This window comes from Osmerus mordax, chromosome 11, assembly GCF_038355195.1.
Source record: "Osmerus mordax isolate fOsmMor3 chromosome 11, fOsmMor3.pri, whole genome shotgun sequence".
In the NCBI taxonomy this organism is placed as follows: Eukaryota; Metazoa; Chordata; class Actinopteri; order Osmeriformes; family Osmeridae; genus Osmerus; species Osmerus mordax.
This window is the reverse complement of record NC_090060.1, coordinates 15,889,337-15,903,021: the sequence shown is the minus strand read 5'-3', so window position 1 is coordinate 15,903,021 and position 13,685 is coordinate 15,889,337. Positions and strand designations below refer to the sequence as shown.

The 13,685-nt window shown below is 52.0% G+C and overlaps 1 protein-coding gene across 1 annotated transcript in view; it reads right to left on the bottom strand.

The window, feature by feature from the left end:
* Nucleotides 1-307: 307 nt before the first annotated feature.
* The window catches only part of grm5b (glutamate receptor, metabotropic 5b), a 23,333-nt gene continuing 9,955 nt past the window's right edge, over nt 308-13,685 (bottom strand). The window contains 14 exon segments of the mRNA XM_067245678.1: nt 308-373; nt 375-1,081; nt 1,172-1,395; nt 2,647-2,813; nt 3,077-3,385; nt 3,511-3,669; nt 4,219-4,405; nt 4,591-4,708; nt 6,869-6,952; nt 6,955-6,994; nt 7,128-7,302; nt 7,402-7,526; nt 7,663-7,784; nt 8,397-8,632. Coding sequence (XP_067101779.1) covers nt 308-373; nt 375-1,081; nt 1,172-1,395; nt 2,647-2,813; nt 3,077-3,385; nt 3,511-3,669; nt 4,219-4,405; nt 4,591-4,708; nt 6,869-6,952; nt 6,955-6,994; nt 7,128-7,302; nt 7,402-7,526; nt 7,663-7,784; nt 8,397-8,632 — 2,719 coding nt within the window.

Below are 13,685 nucleotides of genomic sequence, written 5' to 3'. Positions count from 1 at the left end.
TGTAGTCCTTCAACATCAAGACGACTCTAAAACTACAACGCCCACCTCAAGGCCCCCTAGTCGCTACTCAATGGAAAGATGTAAACACAAACACAACTTTGTCGCGGCGGACATCACAGTCGAGAAAAAATGTCCTTGCTCTCCTCCCCACTCTCTGTTGTGTCCACCACAGGACACGAGGACTCTGTCGCTGTCCTTCTGTCTCCGCTCAGCGCCAGGTGTCCAGATCATCTGTTCCTCTTTTCCCCTTGTTCCGTCTGCCTGTAGTCTCCTCCCTTCTGCTCCTCTCATCTTCTCATCCCATCTTTCACAGGGAGGAGGAGCTCTGGCTGTAGTTCCTCAGGGTAAGCCGGCTGTAGTTGGGGGAGGGGGGGGGACGGGGGAGGGTGGGAGGGAGCCGGGGGCAAACACAGGGCAGACTCGGAGATCGGCGAGCTACTGCCCGACCCCAGCGAATCACGGAAGGGCGAGGGCGGAGTCAGGGCCATGAGCTCCTCCTCTAGCTCCGCCCTCCTCAGGGGAGACTCTACCATTAGACCTCGCACGGGAGAGGGGGAGGCCTGGGGGTGGGGCAGTGGGTGTGGGAGGGGGTGAGGGTGAGACAGGGGGTGAGGGAGGCAGCCCCGCCCTCCCGGGTTGGACTCCACAGGGGGCAGGGGCTGGACATCAGCAAAGGTGGTCAGGGTGGGGGTCAGGGGGAGGGGGTAAGGGTCAGTGGGGTGGGAGGGCGTGTGTACGTGCGTGTGTGCCTGTGTGTGCGAGTGTGTGGGGGACGGGGCCAGCATCATGCTGTTGAGCTCACTGATGTTGGCGGTGAAACGGTTAACCACGCAGCTGATCTGCTCCATCAGAGAACCCTGTGATGCCCCGTCGCCCCCGACGACACACACCTCTCCCCCGACGACACAGCCACCGCCCAAGTAGGTAGGCACACCCATCACCTGGGGGTCCTCTCCCCGGCCCGCCCCTAATCTCTGGCTGACCGTGCTGATTGGTGAAGGGGTCTCTGGCCGGTATGTGATTGGGTACCTCTCCTCGGCTTCTGAGAGGTCATAGAGGTTCTTGTCGGTGTTGTTGTCGGAGTGGGGGTGTGGGTGAGGGTGGGGGTGTGGGTGGGGGTGTGGGTGAGGGTGAGGGTGGGAGTGTGGGTGAGGGTGGGAGTGTGGGTGAGGGTGTGGGTGAGAGTGGGGGTGTGAGGGCAGGGAGGGCAGGGGTATGTGGGGGGGGAGGTCAGCCCCTCCACAGTAGCGTCCCTCGGGAGTCTTGGAGAAGGGCTTGATGACGGCAGTCTGGTTGTTCTCCTTCCTCTTGATGTGGAACGACAGGCGCTGCCACAGGTGGTTACCACGGGAACCGCGTTCCGTCTGGGCCCAGGACACCGACTTCCCATTGGAGCTGGAAACAGGAAGTGGGAAACATTAAGTGCGGTGAGTCAGTCTGCCTACCAGTCTTCGATGGGAAACTGAGAATATGTAAAACGTAACGACTTATGAGACGGTGTCTCATAATGTCTGCTTTAGTTCCTTCTCTCTATTTTTGTCCTCCACCTTAATCTGTTCTCCATTGTCAGGTTAATTAGTATGATTAATCTGTGAAGGAACATCTGATTAAATCGTGCTGTCATCGCTCCAGGTGCAGGAAACTCAGATGACCATACACACACACGCACACACACAGACACACACACACACAGGCACACAGGCACACACACACACACACACAGACCAAAAACTGTTTCATTCTCTTTCTTGTTCTGACGGCTGTACTGTGATGTAGTTTCACCTTCTGCTCCTTCAGATCCCACCGGCAGACAGCAGACATTAAAGAGATAGAGAAAGGTCTGACCTTGCCCTCAGGCTTGCAAGTGTGTTGTGTGTCTTGTTCTTGTTCTGTCTGTCTGTCTGTCTGTCTGTCTGTCTCCATCTCTCGACAGTCTGTGGAAGAGCTTCAATAAGCTTTAATACCAGGCCTCAAAGAGGCACAGTCCACTAACAGACAGGCCTGCCAATTACCATAGCACAGATATGGAGGAAGACTGGGGGAAGAGGGGGTGAGGAGGGGGGAGACAAGGGGAGGAGAGAAGGAGGAAGTGACTCTGAGATTGTTCAGAAGGGGTGTGACTGAAATCTTGCTTGCCCTGCAAGGGTGATCTGGAATAACCTGCTGACAAACGACTGTGTCCTTGTCTTCCTCATCTCTGCTCATACTGTGCAGGGGTGGGTTGTCATTCTCTGTTCCGCTCTGATCGCTCGGCTGTCCCATTTGGGGGCTGGGCCTTGTGGGGGTCTCCCTGGAAAGCCATCATGTCCCTCGCTCGCTTTCCAACTCCCTCTATCTTTTTATCTTTCTTTCTTTCCTCTACTTCCTTTTATGCAGGCAGGCAGAATAATTGATTTGTTTGGATGGCTCCTAACTCCTAACAGGCCCATACTGAATCTCCTCAATGGGCCATTAGAGAAATGATCCTGAGTGGGCCTCACTGACCCAGCAGTGAACCAGCAACCATGCAACACACACACACACATTCACACACCCCTCCAAGCCTCCTCACCTAGCATGGTGACCTTCCCTCAACCCTTTCTGTGGATAAATTAAGCATCCATAAACACACGCACGCACACACGCACACACACACGCACACAGTACCTGAGCGTTTCTCCAGCGGAGCCCCTGCGCTTCCAGAGGTTCACCAGACTGGAGGAGCGGCTGGCGGCTGAAGAGGACTTGCCGTCGCCCACGTGCATGCGCACCACCGTGCTGGTGGTGAAGGCGCTGCGCACGTTACGCTCCGGCTTGGCCAGGATGATGTACACCTGACGGACCAATCACACGCCACCATCACGTCACTGGGGTTTCAGTGTATAGTACACACACAGTGTATTCCTACACACTTCCTACACATTTCAGAGACACTTCACACACGGTGAAACAGACATTTCACATGTTCTTTACACACTCCCGATGTTCACAAACGTGGACAACACGTTTCCCGAGAGAGCCGCTGCATTGGCAAACATCCAAGGTTCCCCCCCAATGGTTTTCGAACGCCAACGCATGATCTTGGGGGGAGCGTTACCTTGGGAACGAACATGCAGCACAGCGCCACGGTGGCACTGAGACTGACGCTGAAACACATGGTGATGATCTTGTAGTTGGAGCCGAAGTAGATGGGCACGAAGGCCAGCCAGATGATGCAGGTGGTGTACATGGTGAAGGCGATGTACTTGGCCTCGTTGAAGTTGGCCGGAACGTTACGGGTCTTGAAGGCGTAGAAGGTGCAGCTCATGATGAGCAGGCCATTGTAGCCCAGCGGAGCCACCACGCCCAGGTTGTTGGTGTTGCAGATCAGGTTCACCTGGCGGATGCTGGGGTGGTCGTGGATCACCTGCAGGGGGGTGGGGGGGGGGGTGGGGGGGGGGGGGGTGAGGGGGCACCCGTTAGCGCAGCCCTCAGATTACGCACACACACGCACGCATCTGGATTCTATACACACACACACACACACTCTACCTGTGGAGTCTCCATGAGGAAGAGAGCCACGATGATGCCCAGCTGCAGCAGGATGAGCAGGAAGGCGATGACCAGCTGGGCGCAGGCCGACATGAAGCGAGGCTTCTTGGTACAGATCTTCTTTTTGCTGCCCGCCAGGATACGAGCAATACGATTGGTCTGGGGGCAGACAACAACACAGGGAGGGAACCAATCCATCAACGGGCTGGTGAAGTCATTGTGTGGGTGTCTCTCTGTTTGGGGTATTTACACAGAGACACTGTATTGTCCCACGAGACCTAAGCTTACCATATTAAACCAAACATTTTTATCTTAATTGATTAGCAAGCTAATGAATACCCTCACCTCCCTCCTCTCTCTCATCTCCCTCACTTCCCTCCCTCCTCTCTCTCCTCTCCCTCACCTCCCTCCTCTCTCTCCTCTCCCTCACCTCCCTCCTCCCTCACCTCCCTCCTCTCTCTCCTCTCCCTCACCTCCCTCCCTCCTCTCTCTCCTCTCCCTCACCTTCCTCCTCTCTCACCTCTCCCTCACCTCCCTCCTCTCTCTCCTCTCCCTCACCTCCCTCTTCTCCCTCCTCCGTCCCCCCCCCCTTGCTGCCATCTCTCTCCAGCTCTTATTTCCTCTCCCCTCCCTCCCTCCTCTCACCTCACCCCTCCATCCCCCATCCTCTCCCCTTTCCCCCTCCTCCGTCCGGCCCCCTTCCTCTACCTTGGTGACCAGGGCAGAGTAGCTCATGGCGGGGGAGAGGCCAATACCCAGCCTCTGCAGATAGCAGTGGACCACGTGGGGCTTGGCGATGAGAGTGAAGGTGCAGAGGTAGCCCAGACAGATGCCGGCCAGGATGATGTAACACAACTCCCGACTGGACGACTTCACCACGGGGGTGTCACGGAACCTGTGGGGGTGGATACCAGGACACACACACAGGACACACACACACACAGGACACACACACACACAGAAACACACACACACAGAAACACACATACACAGGGTTACATCAGATACATTGTGGATTCACACGTATAACACGTGGTAACACAGGAACGCACACACAACCGCAGCCGAGAAGGCAGGTACCTGATGAAGATGGCAGTGACAAAGAAGGTGGCCATGAGGCCCATACAGGCAAACACCAGGGCAGCGATAGGTTCAGGGTCTCCCCAGCGCAGATACTCCACTGGGATGGGATCACAGCCTGGAGTGGATGGGGGGGGGAGGAAGGGGGGACAGGGATTAGGACTGTCTGACTGCTGGACCTGGGAGAGGAGGTCCTTTTGCTTTTATGCTTGTTTGTAGGCTTCATTTCCTATGTATTTTATATTTTCTTAACTACTCTTAATTTCACCATGTTTGGTATGTCTATTTGTCTCTCTCCCTCTATTTTGCCCTATATATACAGTATATCCCCTTTTCTTCTCTCTCTTCCCCTCCCCTCTCTATCTCTTTACCTCTCTCCCACTCTCTCCCTGTGTCTCACTGTCGCTCTCTGTGTCTCTCTCTCTCCCTCCCTTTTGGGTTGGAGAGATGAGTATCATTAATTAAATGGACAGTTGTAATTACGTTGTGGCATAGCAGCGCTCTGAAGTTACCACCCAGAGGGTCAGGCCCAGACAGAACACCAGGGACCCCCCCCCCCCCAACACACGCACACACACACACACACACTTGCACTGGGGACAGCAGGCGAGACAAAGTGCCGGGCCGTTAAAAGAGGATGAGGTAATTTAATGACTCTGCCTTTAACACAGTCAATAAAGTTTATTTAATCAGTAACATGGTGTAAACAGACTCATTGCTGGAAGCACTGAGGCCATGATGAAGCAGGCCTCTGCAGGCTGGGAGGCTCTCTGCTCGTTCTAAAGTTTCACCTCTCCTCAAACTCTTTAGCCAGCTGTAGCAGCCTTGTGAATACAGCTTCTCTTTCTCACGTCGTTTAACACGTCTTGCACCTCTGTCTCTTTGTGTTTCACTTCCCTCTCTCTCTCCCTCTATCGCTCTCCATTTCTCTCTCTCCCTTTCTCTCTGTTCCTCTCTTTTTTCTGTCTCTCCCTCTCTACCTTACGCTCTCTCTCTTGCTGCTTCTGTCTCTATGTCTCTATGTCTCTATGTCTCTATGTCTCTCTCTCTCTCTCTCTCTCTCTCTCTCTCTCTCTATGGCAGAGCAGTACTATGTTAATATGTCTGATGATGAATGGGAAGTTAATGGCGGCCAGAGGAGCAGTAGTAACAGTTTGTTTACCCCTTGTTAGTCCTGCTCATCCAGCCCTGCCAGGAGACAGACAGACAGTCCTTATTGTTCTGCCAAAATGACTCAAACACAGCTGTCTCCCCTTGCACTCTGCAGGCCGTCTCTCTCTTTCCATCCTCCTCTCTCTCTATCCTCCTCCCTACCTCCCTCTCTCCCTCTCCCTCTCTCTTCCTCTCTCTCCCTCTCCCTCTCTCTCCCTCTCTCTGCCCTCGTTTGTTCTCTTTCCTCCTCTGGTTTCTCGCTCTCTCTTACTATACCTCTCTTTAAGTTTGTGTTTTCTTTATTACACCACCTCAGTCACATATGTTATAGTAAAATGTAGAGCGATGATTTTCTGGAGCAGAGAGACTGATTCTGTAGATGCAGCTGCCGATGTTCTCATGTTTTAATCATGCTGGTTGGCAAGAAGAGCCATAATGAGCACTTGCATGCATTACAGAACAATATCACACGGCTCCAAACCAATACAGAGAAAATTGCCACTAAAATAAATTAGCATATGAAATTGCCCTCAATGCAGGCTGATTAAAACAGTGGTGACCATGTCGGTCTCAAATTACAGGGGGAGAGGAGGGGCGAGAGAGGGGAGGACAGAGGAGCAGAGGAAGAGACACAGGGAAAGAAAGGAGTTTGAGAGGTGGAGCGGAGAGGGGCGAGAGAGGTGGGAAGTAGGGTGAGTGGGAAGAGAGTTTGGAGGGATGGAGAGGAGAGAGAGAGAGAGAGAGAGAGAGGAGGAGAGAGAGAGAGAGAGAGACAGAGAGAGAGAGACAGAGAGAGAGAGACAGAGAGAGAGAGAGAGAGAGAGACAGAGAGAGAGAGAGAGAGAGAGAGAGAGAGAGAGAGAGAGAGAGAGAGAGAGAGAGACAGAGAGAGAGAGACAGAGAGAGAGAGAGAGAGAGAGAGAGAGAGAGAGAGAGAGAGAGAGAGAGAGAGAGAGAGAGAGAGAGAGAGAGAGAGAGAGAGAGAGAGAGAGATGGTGAGAAGCAGATAAGAGGTGAGGGTCAGTCTCTCTCCGGTTGGACAAGCAGTTAATATCTATTACGTTTTAATAAGACACCAAGCTGGGTGACCATCAAACAGGCAGCACACACACACACACACACTTACCTGTGAGGTCGTCCGTAGGCCAGGATCCCAGCTCGCAGGCTCGACAGGTGTATTCATCAAACACAAACTCATTGTCCTTACAGGAGTGCAGGTCCAACAGCAGCTCACCTCTCCTTTACGGATCACCTGGAACACACACACACACACACTTCTACTCATTGAAGAACAGGGCATCATTGCTACTTTGGAAGTATCAATGTGCGCCAACCAGTCAAAAAAGGCCTTTCCAGTGTATATGTGTGTGTGTGTGTGTGAGAGCACCTCACTTGATCTGTCCCTTGTCGCAGGGTTCGCTGCAGACTGATTTGATGATGCCCTCCTTGCTGGACCAAATCTCGTCATCGTCAATCCTCAGGCCCCTGTTGTCCCAGGTGCCCACGTTGATGTAGTCGAAGAAGTCCTTCCCCATCTTCTTAAAGTTCATGATCTCATACCTGACACACACACACACTCACAGCAGACATGTGCGTTGGTGGCTTCCCGTAACGGACATCCTCCCTCGCCCCTCTCAAGCTCCTCCCACTCAGAGCTACCTGCCAGGAGAGTCTCCGTTCTCGTCGAATAGGATCCCTTCGCCGGACACGCCCGTGAAGTTGGTCTTCATGAGGAAGTCCAGAAGCGTGGCGCCATCTATAGGCCTCATGGCATCACACAAACCCTGGATACATCACACACACCATCGTCACCATTATCCTCCTCATCACCACCACCATCATCACCACCATCCCCATCACCTATCCTGTAATATGAGAGTGAGTACAGCGTGACACAGTGTGAACCCCCCCTTCATCTACCTGGTACCCAGGACAGAGTGTCCGTTGCATGTTGTGGAGCCCGTAGGCCATGGAGTAGATGGCATTGATGACAAAGCCCATCTTAGTGTCCTGAGCGTACTGATGTCTCAGAGAATCATCCTCTGGAGAGGGGGAGGAGAGGGGGATGGGGATTGAGGGAGAAAGGGAGAGGGAGAGAAGGAGAGAGGGAGGCGTCGGGGAGAGAAATGTCAATCAGAATTTGCTTTTAAGGAAACACAACCTGCTGTTTTGAACTTCAAACCATCTCTCTTCCTGTCTCCTCCTGCACCTTTCGTCTCCTCAGTCTTACCCCTCAGTCCATTTCCGCTTTCATTAGAATACATAAGAGCCTTTGAAGATGCACACACACGCTCACACACACTCGCTCACACACACACACACGCTCACACACACGCTCACACACACAGAAAGAATGAGCAGTGAGCAGAACCAGACCGACGCACAAGAGAGAGCAGAGAGAGACAGAGAACAAGAGACAGAGCACTCAGACGTGAATGAGGCTGCCAGGTGAAAGGAAATTCTGAATAAAGGAGTAAACCACACACCCAGTGTGTGTGTGTGTGTGTGTGCATTTGTGTTGTGTGTGTGTGTGCGTGTGTGCGCATGGTGATTTCCCCTTGATTAGCATGAGAAAAGATGAATATGGCATACGAATGAATGAAGAGATCAAAGTGTGTGCGTGTATAGTTGTGTGTGTGTGTGTGTGTACTCACTGGTGCAGGTACGGTTGAACTTGATGTTCTCCTGCGGGTGTCCCTTTAATCTGCAGTGGAACCGGTGTTGCCAAAACTCAGGGAACCAGGGGTTCCGGAAGTTGTTCTCTGGACGCAGCCTCAGGTAGTAGTCATCGAACCACTTCACGTCCGCAGACTGCAGCTTGATGGTGATCCCGCCGGCCGCCTCGCGGACGTAGCCGTCGGTTACGTCATAGCGGTCTGCCCACCCGTCGCTGTGGGAGAGGAGGAGGAGGGATGGGAGGAGGAAGAGGGGGGAGGATGAGGGGGGGGGGGGGGAGGAGGAAGAGGGGGGAGGATGAGGGGGGGAGGGGAGGAGGAAGAGGGGGGAGGATGAGGGGGGGGGGGGGGAGGAGGAAGAGGGGGGAGGATGAGGGGGGGGGAGGGGAGGAGGAAGAGGGGGGAGGATGAGGGGGGGAGGGGAGGAGGAAGAGGGGGGAGGATGAGGAGGGGGATGGAGGAGGAAGAGAAGGAGGGGGAGCAGGAGAGGATGTTAATAATTAGATATTTAGCTGAGAACGTTGGGTAAATGATGAGAGAACGTTTGAGCCAGTGTAGAATTATCATAACAGTGTTTTAGTTGAAAGTGCTTTATCGTCGAGCGGTGCGTTTGTTTTGGTGCACGGGTCGGGCCAGCGTCAGACAATACAAGCACACGTTCTCACAGAGACAACAACAGCAATCGGCATTCAGTCTCCTGTCTGCGGTGTCTATTCAGTCTCCTTTAGAAAAGATGAGAACTGACAGGGAACAGTCCAGACTCAGCACGCTCTCACACATGGAAAAAGCCTTCTGTGGCGCTCTAGGCCAGAGCTGGCTGTAACTGTCTGTGTCTAATTCTGTGAGAGAGCAGAGGTGTGATGGTGTGATGGAGTCTGGCGAGGACAGAACCAGGCTACCTCGCCATCCTCCAGGTGAGAAACTCCTGCTCCCACACACACCTGCTGTAACACACACACACCTGCTCTCGCCTTCCTGTTAGATATGAGAGAGAAAGAGGGAGGAGGAGGAAGACTGACAGAAAAGAAAGAAGAGTGTGTAATGTATGTGTGTGTGTTTGAGCTTTAGGTGTGTGTGTTGTATGTGTGTGTGTTTGAGCTGTAGGTGTGTGTGTTGTGTGTGTGTGTGTTTGAGCTGTAGGTGTGTGTGTTGTATGTGTGTGTGTGTTTGTGTGTGGAGGCAGCTGGTGTACCTCATGTTATTGGGTTAAATTCACTCTCTTTCTGCAGGGTGAACCCAGGAAGGCCTCCTTACAACCAACTGATTTCAAACTCCCCCTTCCAGACATGTACTAACACTTAACTTCACAAACAAGTTCACTCACACACACACACATACTTCATATAGCAACAATTTCTAATAACTTCCATATATAATTGAAGAGTCACACTTATTTAATCATGACCATCATAACTGTTAACAAGCCAAAGCTAACAGTTAGCCAGAGAGAGATAATGGATACATGCCAGAAAAGAAATGTTACATAAAAATGATTTACTACTGCTGATGCCCAGTTTTCATCAAATCTTTGGTCAACAAACACAGATACACAAGCCAAGACCACAAGGATAATCTAGGTCAAATGCTGCGTTTTAGCTGCTGCTTGACTGTATTGCACAGCTTGACTCCTTATAACCTGACAGACACACATTAACAGTCAAACACACACCACGCTTACAGAGAGCAAGGAGGTGTGTTTGCATCTTGACCATATGGCACAGATGGCAGGTGTGTGTGTGTATGTGTGTGTGTGTGTGTGTGGAGAGGGGGCAGAGGCGGAGTGCCTAGATTTAAGGCGTAGAGCGTTGGGATGGATCTGGATGAGAACAACATGGCCATCCGTCCAGCCTATACTGCAGCACTTTCAGAGCTGACAGCCAGACAGAAGGAAAGAACAGAGAGAGAGAGGGGGGGGGGGAGGGGGAGGGAGAGAGAGAGGGGGGGGGAGAGGGGGAGAGAGAGAGAGAGAGGAGAGAGAGAGAGAGAGAGAGAGAGAGAGAGAGGACAGAGGGACAGTGGACGAATGAGAGGTTTAATTTCAGTGTGGGAAAAGTCTGTTTCATAATGTATTCAATTCATTAGTTTCTTCAGTAGACAGAGAGAGATGGCGAGACGGAAATGGAGAGAGAGAGGGATATTGAGTGAGAGAAATACAGAGCACAAAGTGAAATTTATGTTTCAACATCACTCGCTGTTCCTCAGAGATGTGTGATGTGACCATGGCAACATCCTTCAATTTCTAGAGTTTAGGTGAATAAGTGAGTGTGTGTGTTTGTTTGTGTTTGTGTGTGTACTCCAAGTACAACAGTGCGAGATACAGCCAAGAAATGGAGAAAGTTTAGCAAAGCTATTTGGGAGTTGGCCACTTGTCACAATGTTTGTTTTCCACCTAACTAACCACAGAGATCTCCTGAAGAGACTGGGAAATCAACGTGTTCAGGAAGGAATGGGGCTATTATCCTGACTGCAAGCACCCATCTTTATCTCTCGCTCGCTCACTGTCTCTCACTCACTCTCTCTATCGCTCTCTCTCTCTCTCTCAGCCCCCAGAGGACCAAAACTCATTTTCTCATTCAGCAGCACTCTCAACTATAGCCTGATTGGAGACTAGATGTTTGTGTGCTTGTGTGTGTGTGTGTGCTTGTGTGTGTGTGTTTTAGTGCATGTGTCTTTCTATAGCTCTCTCTCTCTCCCTCTGCCACCTTCATACCATCTGTCTCTCATCTCTTTTCCATTCTCCTTACCACCCCTGTTCTCTCTTTCTCATTCTCTCCCTCGCCGTCTCTCTTTTTCCTATTCTCTCCATCCCCCTGTCTCTCTTTTTCTCGATCTTCTCTCCCCCTCGCTCTCTCTCTCTCCCCCTCGCTCTACCTCTCCCCCCTCGCTCTCTCTCTCTCCCCTCGCTCTCCCCCTCGCTCTCTCTCTGTCTCTCTCCCCCTCGCTCTCTCTGTCTCCCGCTCGCTCTCTCTCTCTCTCCCCTCGCTCTCTCTCTCCCCCTCGCTCCCTCTCTCTCTCTCTCTCCCCCTCGCTCTCTCTCTCTCCCCCTCGCTCTCTCTCTCTCTCTCCCGCTCGCTCTCTCTCTCCCCCTTGCTCTCTCTCTCTCTCTCCCCCTCGCTCTCTCTCTCTCTCCTCGCTCTACCTCTCCTTTCCTCCCTCTCCCTCAGACCAGAAATCCGATCTCTGCCACGTCTCCCAGGAGTGTGAGGGGAGCCGTGGTGTGTGGTAGGCGCTGAGCGCCTGGGAAACGCCACACAGGAGCAGGAGCTGTCATCCTCTTGTCACTAAATCCATATCTGGAGTGTTAGGGGGTGACGTCGGGCATGCACTCACACACAATGTACAAGCATTCACACAACTACATCGAGGACTGGTGTCAAAATGTTCCAGAATCCTGCTGCCCAACACGACTCGTACTCAAACCCCGCTCTCTCCGTGCCCCCTTCCCTCTCTTCCTGTCAGCCTCAACCTTCAGTCTGCTGTACTGACAAGTATTCTCAAGGTTTCACAAACCTGCTGTTGAATGAAGAGAGGGAACGAGAGAAGATGGAGGTGGAGGGGGGCAAGGGGTGGGAGGGTTGTGTGTGTGTGGGGCGACTGCCTAACGTTGAATTAGGATTTGAGATAGAGAACATGAGCCTATCGCTTAAATCATTCTACACCCCCCCCCCCCCGCCTCTCTCCCCCCCTTCTGTCTCTCTTTCTGGCAGGAAGAATGGAAGGATGACTCAGAGAGCGCGGTAAACACAAACGACAGAGACAGCTCATAAAAAGGGGGGAGAGAGAGAGAGAGAAGAGGGAGAGAGGGCCTTTAACTACAACCGCTCAATCACCAATCAATCCCTCCATCGCTCTCTCGCTCCCTTTATTTCACTTCCAGCTCTCTCCCTCCCTGCTCGCCTCACTCGTTTTATTTCACTCACTCGCTCGCTATCCTATCCTCTGTCCTATTCACTCCTCTCCCGTCCTCTTCTCTCCTCTCTTCTCCCCTTCCAAGCAGGTAACACCTGCAGCTCCTGAGAGGCCAAAACAACACACACACTCACACACACACACACTTTCAAAGAAGACCATCCATCCTGTGTGAGGCTATATATATTCTAGACCTGTATCTCTATCGTGTTCTGGAAAGGGTTTTAGAGGAGAAACCAAACCTAAGGTTAAATCTCCTTATAAACAGCAATGTTATAGGCCTGGAGGGCAGTGGAAAATCATTAGATCCCACTGCCGTCTCCCACCCACACACACATACATGAACACACATACTGGTGTGACATACAATTCAAAGGCCTCTCTATGTCGGAGGGGAGGGAGGTGGGATGTGAGCAGAGGAGGAGGGGAGGGGAGAGAGGAGAAGAGGAGGAGGGGAGAGAGAAGAGTGGAGAGAAGAGAACAGATGAAGAATGTCTCATGAAGAGTGCGAGGAAGTGGTCCCTTACCTCTCGAGCCCCTCACACACACACACACACGCATACTGTACACACACATGAACACAGACACACACACATCATCCCTCAAGTGAAAACACCTGGTTATGCAACTCACTGCGTGGGATGAGGAGATGGGATTCATACAGTGGCCTTGTGTGTGTGTGTGTGTGTGTGTGTGTCAGCCCCTCAGCTCATCCTCTACACACCATAATCAATAACAAGATCACCAATCATATCCATTCAAAACAACAACCAAGAACATCAGGATATTAGATGCCTTCTTCTTCTCTCGTTAGCTGAGGTCTACATCAAAATTCTCTCTCTCTCTTTGTCTCTCTCTCCTCTATCTATCTCTCTCTTAATGTAACTAGGGGCTCCTGGGCGGTCGCCATGGTTTCCAGCCCACGCGCACCATTCCTTTAGTCTGTCATATTCAGCTGGAACTGTGATGAACTCACACGCATAACATACACACACAGCAACCATTCATCAGTCAATCAACCATTGGACATTGTGTTCGTACACTACGTCACGGGAGTCAGGTGGCTGAGCGGTTATGGAATCGGGCTAGTAATCCGAAGGTTGCCAGTTCGATACCCAGTCATGCCAACTGACGTTGTATCCTTGGGCAAGACACTTCACCCTACTTGCCTCGGGGGAATGTCCCTGTACTTACTGTAAGTCGCTCTGGATAAGAGCGTCTGCTAAATGACTAAATGTAAATGTCATGCAGTCCGAGCTCTCTCCAAAGCCATCTTCCGTCCACAGCAGAGTGGTCTGTCAGAGATAACATGACCCTGTGCACAAGGACTAGGAAGTAGATTACCACATCATAACCTCA